At 46.0% G+C, this 15,228-nt stretch overlaps 1 protein-coding gene across 1 annotated transcript; it reads left to right on the top strand.

Moving 5' to 3' along the window:
- The first annotated feature begins 1,899 nt into the window (after positions 1 to 1,899).
- Positions 1,900 to 15,170, top strand: FUNDC2 (FUN14 domain containing 2). Its single transcript, XM_073360576.2, is given in 7 exon segments — positions 1,900 to 2,035; positions 2,676 to 2,745; positions 2,747 to 2,784; positions 4,648 to 4,795; positions 7,542 to 7,617; positions 9,318 to 9,452; positions 10,121 to 15,170. Coding segments are annotated over 7 exon segments (681 nt in total). The 3' UTR covers positions 10,199 to 15,170.
- Positions 15,171 to 15,228: the final 58 nt, after the last annotated feature.

Raw genomic sequence — 15,228 nt, forward strand, 5'->3', positions numbered from 1 at the left:
AGATTTGTGCCATGGTCATGCCCATTAAATCCTCCTTTTTTTGTAACTTTCTCTTAATATCAGGGGCTGCTCTGCTCCTAAAAATTCCCTTAATAATTGACTCAGTTGCCTGATCATCGGGGTCTGCATCAGTGTTCTGTAGAATGGTGTCCCGAATACGCTGTAGAAAGGCCCCTGGGCTTTCTTTTAAATCCTGCATTACTTCATATGGCTTTGCCCAATTATTATGTCGGACAGCCGAGTAACGGAGTCTATGCAAAAGCAACTCCTTATAGGAGGTAAGGCGGGTCATATCCCTTTGATCATTTGGATCCACCTGGAGTCTGCTCGGGGGACTTACAAGGTGTGGGTGTAGGGGCCGAAGGGGACACCAGCTCTGCCATTACAGTTGGGGTGGGGGTCTGGGGACTAACATTAGCTGCTACCGAACCGGTCAGAGTCAGATTACAGTGCTGTAAAATATCTGGTCGAGTACGTAAAGTCAGAAACAATGCACATACATATGTTCATTCCATTTACCCATTCACTGACAAAACAAAACTAATTGGAGGATCGTGTTGTAATTAATTGACCCTCCTGGTGGCCACCACTCCTGGTCCTCTAGTTGATATTGAGGCCAGTCAACTGTACAGAATCGTTTTAATTGGCTCTTAGTCATCGGATCCGCACCAAATACCTTCCAGTTTGCTAGAATGCACTCTAGGGGCGTACACCGTGCCCTAACCCCTGAGCTCTGTCCCTGTCCCATACCTACAGGGCAACTCTGGGCGTCCCCAGGTTCCAACAGAGCATACAATCCGGATTTTAAAAGGTTCCTACCTTATCCAAGGGACCAGTTCTTCACTGTGGCCTGCAGCTGCTCCTCCCCCATGTCTAAGGGACCGGTTGTTCACCGCCGTCCACAACTGCTTCTCCACTATATGAGTGCGTTGCACCATTGTGCCCTCCGGGGTCAATCAAATCGCGTCTCCTTTGAGGCTACGGTGAACTCACTGGTGCGCACTGGGCGTCGGTTCTTGCCGCAATCCTCGACCTCCAGGAGGGGTCCAGGGAAGGCTAATTTGCAGCCTCTGGCCCACCCAGGGACGCCAAAAGCTGTTGCCGGCACCCAGTGCCAAGAGGCTGAACAACAGCTTGAGTTGGTTCGTTACCTGGTGTGCTACACCCAATTATCACAACGGGGTGGAGAAGCAGAAAAGTTTATTTGAAGCTTCAAATAGGTACAGGGAGATTTGAATCTCAAATCCTGTACCCAGAGCAGGAAGTCACACAGGCTTTTATACATCCTTTTTCCCAGCATACTTATCCAATAGCAAGCTGCCCCAAGTATATATAGCTGCCCCATATAGCCAGCCAACCCAATTCCCAGCTAGTTCTCTGGTTCTCTGTATCAGTGGTTAAACTATACATAAAGCTGCTTTATTCAGCATTGTTCTTCCATCTCTGCCCTGTTTGGCCTTGCTTAGTTTCAGGCAGTCTGACTCTGCAGCATATTGTTGCAGATCCTCAGCATAACTGCTGTGTGTGCCTCCAGGCGGGGGGGCCAAGGACACTTGGGCCTAGTGCACAGAGCTGCTGCGAGTGCCTCCAGGCGGGAGCGGGGGACAAGGACACCGGGGCCTAGTGTGAGGGGGCTTCATCGACACTCGTGGTCTTCCATCCCCTCGAGTTACCTAGTGGCCATGCCCCAGTGTTCCCAGCATTATGACCACGAGTTGGGTGTATATCCGCGGGAAGGAATCATGATCACGTGACAAACGAGACTGAGGAGGGGGATCACGAATACAGACAGAGGGTAGGTCGGTGGGGAATCAAGGTCACATGACCAGGGTATCTATGTGACGTATGTCAGCTCAGGTGTCACGTGGCGGGGGCCTGGCGAAGTCCGCCAGGGGTGAGATGGGGGAGGAGGAGGAGGAGGAGCTTGTGTCACGTGTCCAGCTCCGCTCCTGCGCCTCGCTCATCCGGCAGCAGCAGGAGGCGAAGCGCCGGCGGTGGGCGCGGCAGCGAGCGCGCGGGATGGCGGCGGGCGGAGGTGAGAGCCCTGCTGGGGTCTTGCGCTTGCGGCCTGCGCGCAGCTCGCGAGCTTGACCCTGACCCGGGGGGCTCTGCTGGAGGCCGCTGCTCCCCACCACACTGGGCCGGGAGTGCCTGGCTGGGCTCAGCACCCTCTCGGCCCCCAACCGTGGGTGTTAGGCGCTCCCAGCCCAAGGCCAGCGCCGCTCCTAGCGGGCGAGCGCTCTCTGTTCTGGGTCTGTGCAGGGCCTGGTCCGCGACTGGGGCTCCCGGCGCGGGGGTCAGGCCACAATCCGCGGCCTGGGCCTGCTCGGCATGGGGGCACGTATGCAGCCTTCGGTGTGTCCGAGCGTCCCTTTTTACGGGGGCTGCCGCTGTCAGCCCCCCTCTGCCGCGTCCATGCCTCCCACAGCCTGCTGTAAAACAGCTTGTAAACAACAAAACGTGTTGTGTAAACTATCAGACAGGATCTCTCTCCCAGTGAAAGATAATGGCGTTTAAAAATAAACGTGGTAGTCGCTAAGGTTAACTGGGGCTAATTCTGCTGCTGTTAGCCTGGTTTCTGTGGTTTTCATTTTTTAAAACCTGGTAATGTAGATTGTGCTGCTTTGACAATGGCAAATATAGCCTTGTACATTTAGTGAAATCTTTTTTTTCAGACAAATGGTTGGTGTCAATGGAACATCATTACCTATATGAAAACATTTCCCCATCAGTGAGAACAGTAAACTGAGTGTGGTTTCAAAACCTCTAAAGTTGCCTTAGTTTGTAAGTTTTAGAATGTTGTAAAGCATCATTTTAATTGGCTCTTGATCACTGCTTGATTGTGAATTTTTAATGTTGATTAGGTAGTATGGTATCTTTAATATAAAATCAAACTCAAATTTCTAGTCTGGGTCCATTCAGAGTAAATGTTTCTTATGGGAGGTTCCATGTTCTGGCAGTATATGAGCAGACGCCCCTCTGTCTTATCTGTACATCCTTACTTGTAGTATAATTGTGATCCACAGAGAATTTGACTTCTGTGCAGTCTTTCTTTTACCCATTTTTATCATCATTCCAAGTCCTGTAATGAGGAATATTTAAGGGGAGGGAATGGGAAAATTAGTAGTGGACATCAGGGTGATAGCAGTTCCCTCTCCCCCCCCCCCCCCCCGTTTTTTTTTTTTAAAAAGCAACTGCTTACAGCTGCCTGGACATCTGAGATACTGATCTAACATAGCATACCTGGCATCTGAACTCACCAAGTAACTACTTCCGCAGGGCGTGTATTCCCCAGCTGCCAAAGACATGAGTCCACTGTGATCTTTTCAGCTTTTGCCTCTTGTGTGTAGTATTTCATCTCCATGTTATAGGTTAGCAAACTCCGTGTGTATCGGAGACTGTTTGTCTGACTCAGCATGTTATATTGTAATCCTATGGTTTCCAGTGCTTTCAGTTAACAGTTAAGGAGTCAACATTTTCATTATAAATCCCCTCAGCTGTAAAAGTTTTTTGCTTCAGGCTAAAACTTGGTGTATGTCCATCTGCCAATAGATTTTATTTTTAAAAGTTTGGCATCTTTTGGTCCCTGTCTCTAGGCTTTTGAACTAGCATATTTGAACTCTTAGGATGCAACCTGCAAACGAGCCATCTATTAACATCTCCAGAATACCCAGGGACGCAGGGTTATGTTGACTGTATGTTGCAGTGCTAAGATGTGCAGTAGACCATCTCTGCTGGAGAAGGACAAGAAAGACAAAAATAGGATCTCTAGAAATGGTGCAACTGGCATTTTTGGGCCTCTTATTCTTGGGAGGCTGTTGTATATGAAAAATCAGAAGTACAATTGTTTAAAAACCAAGCCACGTAAACATTCAGAAAGCCAGAACATGAAAGCTATGGCAAAACTAGTAAGGGTGGGATGAACGTCTATTTTGACTATATCACAGCTAGGCATCATAGCAGTGCACTGAGTGCAACTCCCAGGAACAATGGAAAGTGATGGCTGAGGCTGAATTCTTTGGATTTTTTGTTGGGTTCTTTTACATGGGATGGGGGGAGGTTTTTTTCTTGGTAGCAATTTATGAAAGACCCATACCTTTTCTCTTCCCAGTAGCATTTAATTTAAATAATTCAGAGATGGGAAGGATGGTTTCAGCACTGTAGCTACAAACTGGGAATTAGAAGACGTGTGTTCTGTTTCTGCCATTGATATACTGAGTAATCCTTGGCAAGTCACTTACCTCTCTGTTTCTTTTTCCCTGTCTGGGAAGATGGAATGGGAGACTTGCTTAACCCCACAGAGAGGGATATGAAATTTTGTTTATGAATGTTTGCTCAGTGCTTTGAGATCTGAGGCAGACATTATGTAAGTATAAAATGTTATATTAGGAATTTCTAAGACTGTATTTGAGCTGAGAACAGGTGACTAAAGCCACCTGTTCTCTTTAAGGAGGTTCTGTTCCTGCTTCTTAAATTTCATCAGGACAGTACCATTTACTGTGCTCAGAGGCTCCTCATCTCAATGCTACTGGCTAAGAACAGTGGGTTGAAGTACGCTTGACTAGAGAATAAACCTAGTCTCTGCCCTTCAGTGTCGTATTGCCACACTAGATATACCTATGCTCACGTGTATTTTCATATTCACAGCAAAGAAGGACTCCTGCGAGGTGCTGGACCTGGCAGAGTACACCAAGAATCAGCCCTGGTGGCGCAAGCTCTTTGGGCGGAGCTCTGGCTCAAGTGCTGAAAAATACAATGTAGCAACTCAGCTGGTGATTGGAGGAGTCACTGGATGGTAATAAGTCATGGTGGGGTGGTTGTTTTTTTGCTCCCATTGGCAGGCATAGGGTTTCTTTAATGTATGAATGGGGATGGAGTGCTAGACATCAAAAGATCGCATCTGTTTGGTGAGAGATCACATGAAGCATATGCATGTGGGTGGAAAACAGCATTTCAGAGGTGAAGGGAGATTAGACTGAGCTCTGTGTCTTCAGGCATATCTTGTTCAGTCACATGAGCTTTTCGTAGAATTTAAGGCCAGAAAGGACCATTATAGAATCATAGAAATGTAGGTTTGGAAGGGACCTCAACAGGTCATCTCGTCCATCCCTCAGCACAGAGGCAGGACCAAGTAAACCTAGACCATCCCTGACAGGTATTTGTCCAATGCCACCAATGTTGGGGATTCCACAACCTCCCTTGAAAGCCTATTCCAGAGCTTAACTATCCTTACGGTTAGAAATGTTTTCCTAATATCTAACTTAAGTCTCCCTTGCTGTAGATTAAGGCCATTACTTCTTGTCCTGTCTTCAGTGGACATGGAGAACAATTGATCAATGTGCTCTTTATAACAGCCCTTAACAGAGTGGTGCCAAATTTTTTCCTGTCGCACCCCCCCCACCTCCTTACCAGTCATGGAATCTGTCCATGCTGTGCCCCCTCCCTCCCATTACTGCACAATGCTGAAGGCGGAACTGGGGCAGAGCTGTGGCCAGTGGCAGAGCAGAGCTCCCTCCTTTCCCTGCCTGGGGGCTGGCCCAGGCCCTGCTGCCCACCTCCTGAATGTTCCTTTGCAGCCCCGCCCCATCTTCTTTTCTCAAGACTAAATATGTACAGTTTTTTAACCTTTCCTTGTAGGTCAGGTTTTATAAACCTTTTAATCATTTTTGTTGCTGTCCTCTGGATGCTCTCCAATTTGTCCATTTCTTTCTTAAAATGTGTGTTGCCCAGAACTGACCACAGTACTTCAACTGAGACCTCACCAGTGTTGAGTAGAGCAGGACAGTTACTTCCCGTGTCTTACATATGAAATGCCTCTTAATACAGAATCTTATGGTCATCTGGTCTGACCACCTGCATAATACAGGCCACAGAACTTCATGCAGTGATTCCTGCATCAAATCCAATAGCCTGTAATTGAAGTAAAGTGTATATTTTTAGAAAGATATCCAGTCTTGATTTTAAAGGCTCTTAAGTTGTGGAGGATCCACCACATCCGTAGATCAGCTGTTCCAGTTGTTAATTATCTTTTGGGACAGATGCTTGTGAGTCTTCTAGGATGACCAAAACCTTGGGGCTATGCATTGTCTCTTGGGAGTCAGGCTACAGTATTTTCCCACAGAACTTTCTTGTCTCATCTTCTGAGAAGAGTTCGACCTAAAGGGTTCAGTGTACTCAGAAGCAAATCTTCTGCTGTTGAGAGGAAGAATTGGCTTGCTTGTGACCCTCAAGCCACTTCTAGATCTTTCTGTTGGAATATTCCGCTATCCACAGTGCCACTGGGGTGTTCTCTCTTCTAATTAAGATATAGTATAAATTAGGAAGTACAATCAGGACTGCTTTTCCAGCACATTTTTGCTTTTTGCGATAGTTCTCCCCATTCTACTCCAAAGATAAGCCACTTAAAGCATAAGATGTAACCCTACAACATGTATCTATTCGCAGTATGAACCTGTAACTTCTGTCTTGTGTCCTGTGCACCTGTTTGGAAAAGGATTGCTCTTCTGTTTTATAACCTGAATAGTGCATCTGTATCACCTGAAATAATACTTGATGTGGGTGATGTCAGACAATATATATAGGGCCCTACCAATTTCATGGCTGTGAAAAACATGTCCCAGAACGTGATATAAGCCCTTCCTCGTGAAATCTGATCTCTCCCATGCTGGAAGCGACCCAGCTGGGGGGCTCCTAGCTGCAAGTCCTGGCTGGGCTGGGGAGAGACAGGACTTGTCCTTTCCCTGCACTGCCTCTCTTGGGAGGAGATCAGACCTCTCTGGGGCTAGGCTCTGGCTGTGAAATTGATCAAAATGGACCATAAATTTGGTAGGGCCCTAATTATATGTCTCCTTACTGCTTAACCAAGTAGTGAGAGCTGTGTTCATCTATGTCTTGATGGCGGGGATGTTCATGTGGGTAGAGGGGAAAAATTCCACAACACCCAGGTGGAACCATAAAGGGGCACAGTCCAAATAGTCTAGACCTACATCTACTCAAGACTATCAGTCTTTAAACTTTTATCTTTACAAACTATCTTCTTCTCCCTTTTTGAGAAACTAAAACAACTGCCCTGGAATGTGCAGGATCTGCTTCACATGTGAAGCGCTCTGCTCCAGAAGCAGCCAGAAAAAATACCAGTCCAGTTACAGTTTTATTCTCTCAGCTGAGAGGATGTTATCCAAGATTCTTGGTCAGAAATGACCATCAAAAAAAAAAATCCCATGTTAATGTCATTTGAAAACTTGGCAGAAAATCAGTGGTAAAGGGATAAAAATCTATAGATGGAGTGAGGATATGCATGTGAAAATTTAAACGGACTCAGTTTTACAGTCTATTGTGGGGTCCCACAGAGATGGCTGCTTTGCCCTTCCTTTCCCTAATCCCAAATTGGCTCTCCTTATTCATCTATCTTCCTTGGTTAGTGAGGCTGTTTCTGGAGTCTGAGTGGTGTTTGCAGAAAGATGGAGTATCTATAGAAAGCCAAAGTGTGTGTGTGGTTTTGGTTGAACTCACTTTCTGGCCTGTCCTCCTTTTGATTGTAGGTGTACTGGCTTCATCTTTCAGAAGGTTGGAAAGCTGGCAGCAACAGCAGTTGGTGGTGGCTTTTTCCTACTTCAGGTGCGTATGGTTAGTCTAGGCTTTGTGAAGACTGCTCCTGGGGATAGTTCTGAGCTGCACAGAGAGGTAGGCTGGTCCAGTGGTTAGGGCACTAGCCTGGGTATCAGGAGACCTACATTCAATTTCTTGCTCTGCTAGAGATTTCCTGTGTGACTGTGGGCAAGTCACTTTAGATATGTCTGTTCTGTAGTCCAGGTCTGCAGCTCGGGCAGACATACCTGCATTAGCATGGCTAAAAATAGCAGTATAGATGTGGTGGCAAAGGCTTCACCACTGCATCTACAGTGCTATTTTTAGCAGTGCTAGTGTGACTAGAGCTAATGTGGGTATGTGGCTGCCCAAGCTGCCATCACACCTGGGATTGCAGTATAGACTGTACTTTTCTGGGCCTCAGGTCCCTCTCTGTGAAATGGGGATAATAGCACTGCCCTGCCTCTGAGGTGCTGCGAGGGTAAATCATTGCAAATTGTGAGGTGCTCATATACTATGGTAGTGGAGTTACATTAGTTCCTTTATATAGGCATGCTGCATCACAGTGGGTGGGGCTTCTTCACTTTTAATAGCTGCAACTGAGTCAGATTTGCATTGCTCTGAAGCTGCTGATTTTTTGAAGTTAAGGCCTGTTTTCAAATCCCAGACTGGGCCTCTTCCTTTCTGGACTAGCAGCACTGCAGAAACTGTGTGCTCTTGACTGAGCGTTGGAGGGAAGTCATGTGCTCAGTAACGACTACTGGCCAAGGCGAGGGGCAGCACTGAACTTCACGGGGCACTGTCCATGTCTGTTCAGCCAGGCTGAGTTTAGCTTTACTGGAAGGCCTCAGTGGGCAACACCCTCCAGAGCCTGGTTAGGGACAAGAAGCCTCCTGTTTAATGTATTCTTTGGGGGCAATGCAGCAATAGAAATTACTCATTTTCTCAACTATATTTTCTTTGGCTTTAAAAATCCTACCCTCCTGGAGCAGGGCAGAGTTTCCTGTGCTGGCTTGCTGGGCCAGGAGGGCAGGAAACTGAAATCTAGATTTCACTGTTGTATGTGAGACAGAATGCAACCACTGGACCCTACCCAGTGATCCCCTTCTTTGTTTGTTCCAGCACTTAAATCGTGTATAACTGCTTTCCCTCACCCCACTAGTTCTCCTTGTTCCGTTAAAGGTGGATGTCTCTTTAAAGCACTGCTCAGGCAGTGTTTCACTGTTGGCCCACCATGACAAGACAAAATACTTATACAGAGACAACCTATTAATAAACCATGCCTTCCCATAGCAGCAGGAGATCTGGAATGTGACAGCTGCGTGTAGGCTTTGAATGATACCAATATAACAAACTTGGGGGTTAATAAATGCAGTTGGTGCCAGCTCTGTATTGCAAAGCAGAGAGGCTGACATAGGTTAATGTTAAACAATATGTAAAAATCTCTGCATATGAACTTCCATTGGAGGATCCTACTGATAGAGGTAAGCTGAGGGGGTCCTATGTAACTGAACTACTGACTTAATTTCTCCATGCCTCTAGCCCATTTATATTCCCTTTCCATTAATTTAGTTAGTAGAATAGTTCTCTCACTAACCAAGATGAGATGATACCTTTTAGAGTTCAGTGTGTTATTTGGGTTAGCAATGGGGCAGGAGGGAAAGGAAGGTCTTGCTAGCTAAAGGTTGTGCAGGATTCACTTCATATTTCTTATCACCCCTCAAATGTAGATTGCGAACCACACCGGATACATCAAAGTGGACTGGAAGCTAGTAGAGCAGGATGTGAGCAAAGCCAAGGAGCAGCTGAAATTTCACAGCAGTGGCAGCAAACTGACCCCAGAAGTTAAAAGCAGAGTTGATGAGGTGAGACCACTTCTCCTTCTCAGATCTTTGCCTGGATGTATCCAGATGCTGGAGAGAAGGGTTGGGAACTACTTCTGGGGCTCTTTAAGGATAGCTACACAGTAGCAAGATAGGGTAGTGGGCAAATCTGTTAGATGTCCTGTGAGATCACCAAGATGGCTTCCAGATGGTGTTTCACCATACAGTGCCCTGTGGGAAATCCCCTGGAATCCAGAGGACCTTCTCAGAGCAATTAAGACAGCTAAACAGATAGCACAGTATAAGAGTGGATCAGTCACTCTAGATTGCCTCTACACTCTGGGTCAATGTGTGCAGGGGGCATTTGTCCCCATGCCTCCTGTCTTCTAGATCCTTGACTGTTAATTGTGGTACAGCTATAAATGTTTGAAGCCCCTAATGCACGTTCAGCAGCTGGTCAGAATGTCTGCAGCATGTTGTGATGCCATAGTGTGCAAGCAATGAATGAAGTAGGGAGGGCCACGTCTTTGCCTCCCCTCCTGTGGAAGGGGGGCAGAATAGCACTAGCTCTCCTGCTATTAATTTTGGCCATTAGTTGAATTAGATAGGGATAGCAGCAAGCTGGGTGCAGTGGGTGGGAGGGCTCAATGCTCATCTGACCTGAGTGACTGGTTCTAGAGTGTTTTGACTGTCCTCTCCCCCCTGCCCAGGTGATAACATTTCTGAAGAAGAACGTTATCCTGACTGGAGGGTTTGCTGGGGGATTCCTGCTTGGAATGTCTTCATAGAAACTACACAGAACTGACTACTCTGTCCTTTCTCACCCCCTCCCACTTAGTAAACAGTGGGTTGTGCTGACAGACTCTGCTTCCTCAGGTCCTCCTGCTCCTCCTGGGTTCAAGCCCCCCCGCTCCCTGCAACGCTGCCGTTAACTTTCCTCCCTTTCCTTTCTCTGTACCTGAGTTCTGTTGGTACTGGAATCAATCTAGAGGGTCGTGACGCTCAGTGTCTGCTTGTCGATCTGACTCCCTATCCCACTCAAAATGCCTCACTGCAGTTTTCGGGATCAGTTGCAACCCCATGAACAGCCTGCAAGAGAGAGATCTGAGAACAGGCCCACTGCTGTGCTGCACAAGACTGACCAATATAAACTCTCCTCTTCCAGTGCACACAAGGTTCGTCAAGCTCCTAGTTGACTTGTATTCTCTCTTCTCCGGTAATAGGAAAGCCCATACTTCCTCCAGGAAAATGGTATTTTCATGGCTATCAATGGATGGAGGCAGAACTGTCTGAGGCTGTCTTAGAACATGCTCGGAAATGGACACAGGTGTTTGGGGAAACAACTAATTCCGCAGTGGGTGGTGGCAGAGTGAGTACATGGCAGAAATACTGTTGTAGATCGGTTCTTCTGCCTTCACTCCTCCCTAGACTCTTGCCATTATGTTACACACAGATGATCACTTATCCGTGTTATTTATACATCCCCTTAATGGAATTGTAGCATTGGCACTGGCAATAGAAATTGTGAGTGTTGCATGTCACTATCCCAGATCCTTTCTTATCATACGTTTTTGAAAGTCATTGGGCATCCCACCATTTAGAAGGTATTCTCCTCTCTCACTCTCTAGCTGGTGTCTAAGCCAGTGAACTTTAAAATGCACTGAGGCTGTATGTGTGGCAGAAAGGCTGCCTGAAATGTCTGTGCATATGACTGAAACCTGCACTACCAGCCCATCCAGTCCGGGATGCATTTCCATAGTGACAATAACTGTAACTTATCCCTGGCATCATATCAGCATTTCTGATACCAAAGCCTTTCTCTGGCTAGTATGGAATTGCAGCTACCTGTAGGTATCTGGTGCACATGGGGCAGGCGGAAGTGGGTGGGTTTCTTCTCTGTGTAGTACTACCTGGGATATGGTGTCCTGGAGCAGGATTCCAGTTTGAGTGGAGAGAGCAGCTGTTCGGGATTCACAGTTTACTTTGAATCCTGAAAGCCATTTCTCTTCCTTTGCAGAGCAGATTCCATCTGTTCTCAGCAAAAGGCTGAATCTTCCAGGCAATCTCCCATCCAGCTGCACCTTAAAATCTCTGGTGACTACCTTCCTGTCTGTCATATGAGCCTTTACTGGGCAGTAGGTGACACATGCTCTTCTAATCATGAGATACTGTGTTTAAAGAGCTACTGGGCATGTAAGGGGAGCCATTCCCATACATTCCTTCTCCAAACAGAAACTGGCACTTTCGTGCCATAGACAAAGGAGCAGGCATCCCAGAACAGCTCAGTCTGCCTGCCCCTCCCTGCAAAAAATGATAGCATGCTTAACATCTTATCTCTTTGGAAGCTAGACAGTGGGTGATGGGAAATGCAAGAGCATGCTCTATGCTGCTGTCAATCTGGGTTAACTCTTTCCCCTTCCTCAGCTCCATTGACTTCTCCGATTCATGCAAAAACAAGCATGTGTGTCCAGTTGTCCTGAAGTTTATTTAATTCCTGCACCTGCAGACCCATCACTGGGCTATAACATGGAGATGGGTTTTGCCTAGTTTGGAAAGGCAAGTTAACTGTTACCCAATCCTTCAAGAAAAATGTAAAAATAACAGAGATCAATTCAGTATTGCCTAGTACTGGGCTTTGCTGATCTCCCTGCTCAGATGTAGTTTGGAGAGGAAGGAGCTCTAGCTGGTGATGAGCACATTCTTGCTGAAGGTTGGTTCTGTTCCCTTCTGAAATCATGCCCTAGAATTGTGTTGAACTCCAGGAGCTAGTTGTGTGCATGGCTGGACACTGTTCAAATGTAGTGTCCATGGCACAAGGATGCACTTTATTATGCTACAGTAATTCCATGCTTACAGTGTTTCGCGCTTGACCTGACTGGAAGCAAGGGATGTCCCCAAAAGAATGCGAGGAGCCCTGAGTACTGGTCCTGTTAGAGCTGTGGCAGCTTGGCAACTGCAGCTGTTTTCAGGAGAGCCCCTGATATTTCATCTGTGTTAACTTTATTTTGCCCTTAGTCTATCCCCTAACGTACAGAGTTTACAAAGTCGGTCACATCACTTCAGCTTTTCTTTCCTCTCTGATCCTATAGGTAGACAGTAGAATACGCCTTTACACAGTCAGAATCTTTGCTGTCTTGCATTCTCTGGCTGTCTACAGCAGGGCAGGAGAAATTGGGCTTATAGCATGTCTAATGATATACAGTCAAGTGCTACAGGAATTGTGCAGTGATGTAGGTGCACGATAACTGTTGGTTAGGGAGTGGGGTGGCTAGCTGCTGTGTAGGAAGAAATTCTGTACAGTGGAATGATCTTGATTTTATAAGAACATATCTTGCTGGAACTCTCCTGTTCAAATAGGAAAACAGTGTACCTACACCTCTGCCTGGTGTACTAGCTAACAAAGCTTTTTATTCAGACTTCACTCTTGCAGCCTCCCTCCAAAGACAATGCTGAGTGGAAATGGCCCTCCTGCTTTTCCCTTGGGAGCGACAGTTTTGGGATAACAGCTGTAACTTGACCAATACCTTTGGGCTGGTACCTCTCTCTCCCATTAGCCTGATAATCTGCTGGAAATTTAGCAGTGAGTTCTGCTCATGTGGGTATAAAAACTTGCCACAGTCTCTTGATTTCAGTGTCCTCCTTTCCAGCTGCCGTTATATTCCTCTTGATGCACGGAGAGACTACTGTGTATGCAAAGACACTGCTGGTGCTATCTTGCTATACCCTGAGAAGCAAGCAACTTGCCACCAGACCTCAGGGTTGTTCCTACAACTTCCTGCTAACCGATGCCGGTTAATCAGCCTGAATCCTGGGCATAAGGCTCATTCGTCTAACAAGGAATATATTGGGAGTCTACTCTGACCCTGAGATATTTAAAAATAGCTGCTATTTGTCTGGAATATTATAAATGGGTGCCATGGAGCTAAGCAACTGCAAGAAGGAGCTAAAACTTTACTTCTCAAAGCTGTTGCTGGAAGGGTGATCAAACAAGCAGTTTAAGTACAGCCACAGTAGTTTCTGATATGAAGACATAGAGGGAAAGCATGGGGCATCCATGTGTTATTACCACCAAAAGTGTAAAACTGCCAAACTGGAGCTTCCTTAGTACCTCTCATGAAATTCTGTATGCAGCTAAGATAGTTTGTTCTGGCAAATGTGATTTTTGTACATAGCATGGAAATCAAATACAATTTTTGGTCATGTCATGGGTGCCAAGATGAAATCTTAATTCCCCTTCTGTTTCATTTCAACAATCTCTAGCACCCATGCCAGGAAGTTGTGTTTTTAAAAATACACTAGGCTTTTAAGATATTTTTGTACTATCTATGTAGATGCTTGTTGAAGTGATATATTATTAAACTGTTGCTCTAGTTGCATCTTTTGGGGGTCTGTTTTGGGAACAAGCATTGCTTTGCTACTCCCTGCACTGCAAACACACTGTCTGTGTAGCCTAGAGGAGTGAAAGTAGGAGCAGTATCCAGTACTGTAACTGAAGGAGCAGTCCCTGTAATTCTGGGGAAGACACAACTGGGAATAAGACCAAGATCATTAGGCTCCTAAATACCTCTATCTCCTGTTGAAATCAATGAATATGCTCCTAAATACCTGTGGGGAGCTGGGCCTTGATATCCATGAGAGGGGTTAAGTGGGAGTGTCTCAGCTGTGTGCTCCATGTAACCATACTTTAGTCAGATCTTGCACAGGATACTAGCCTATTGTGCAGGTGCCAGTCACAAGGCAGATGTGTGGGTGAACTGGGCCCTACCTGAGAGCTTTTAATTCACATTGGTTGTAAAAGGAAATTTTTCCAAACATCTCCTCCTCTATTTCTGGGCTGCTAACAAGTTCTAATACGCTGCCTTTCGTGCAGTGTCTTATGTGAGCATGTTGGGGGCAGTCATGTGAATTCATGCATTTCTCTGGGGCTGGGTAAATGTGGACCTCAAAGGTAATCGTTCCCTTAACTAACCCTGGCTTATCTATGTTTGTGTTGATCCTTTCCCCAATGGGGCAGTTGATGCAATCTCATTCAGCATATGCCTAAGGGGCCTTAGGTTTCCCTCGCTATTTTGCCCTCCAGGGTAAGAAATCAATGACACCTCTGCAAGCTCATGCTATAAGAGTCTCCCTCCTAAACAAATGTCAAACTCCATCCAGTGAACCAAACAGAAGGGAACACAAAAGTAACTCTTGTCCTAAGGCTTCTGCATTGGACACAATGAAAGAAAACTAAGCAGTCAGGGGATAAGAGAGAAGGTCCTCTGGTGGATCATTAACTGCTTGAATAATAGAAATGGTCAGTTTTTACAAGGGAGAGGTGAACAGCAGGATTCACTAACAATCTGTGCTGTTCAACATATTCATTAATGAGCTAAAAAGGGGAGCAAACAGTGAGGTGGCAGGGTTTGCAGATGATACAAAATTACTCAGGATAGCTAAGGCCAAAGCAGATGGCAAGGAGTTACAAAGGAATCTCACAAAACTGGCTGATGAATTTCTATGTTAATACAAAGTAATGCACAGTGGGGAAAAAATAATCCCACCTATGGATACACAATGGGTTCTAAATTAGCTATTCCCATCCAAAAAAGATCTAGGTGTCAGCATTAATAGTTCTCTGAAAATATTTACTCAATGTGCAGCAGCAGTCAAAAAAATTAGGCAGCATTAGGAAAGGGCTAGAAAAGACAGAAAATGTCACAATGCCACTATGTAAATTCATGGTGCATCCACACCCTCTGTACTGCATCCAGTTCTGGTTGCCCTATTGCAAAAATATAGGAGAATGGAAAGAGTTCAGAGAAGGGCAACAATGATG

This window comes from Lepidochelys kempii, chromosome 9, assembly GCF_965140285.1.
Source record: "Lepidochelys kempii isolate rLepKem1 chromosome 9, rLepKem1.hap1, whole genome shotgun sequence".
NCBI lineage: Eukaryota > Metazoa > Chordata > Testudines > Cheloniidae > Lepidochelys > Lepidochelys kempii.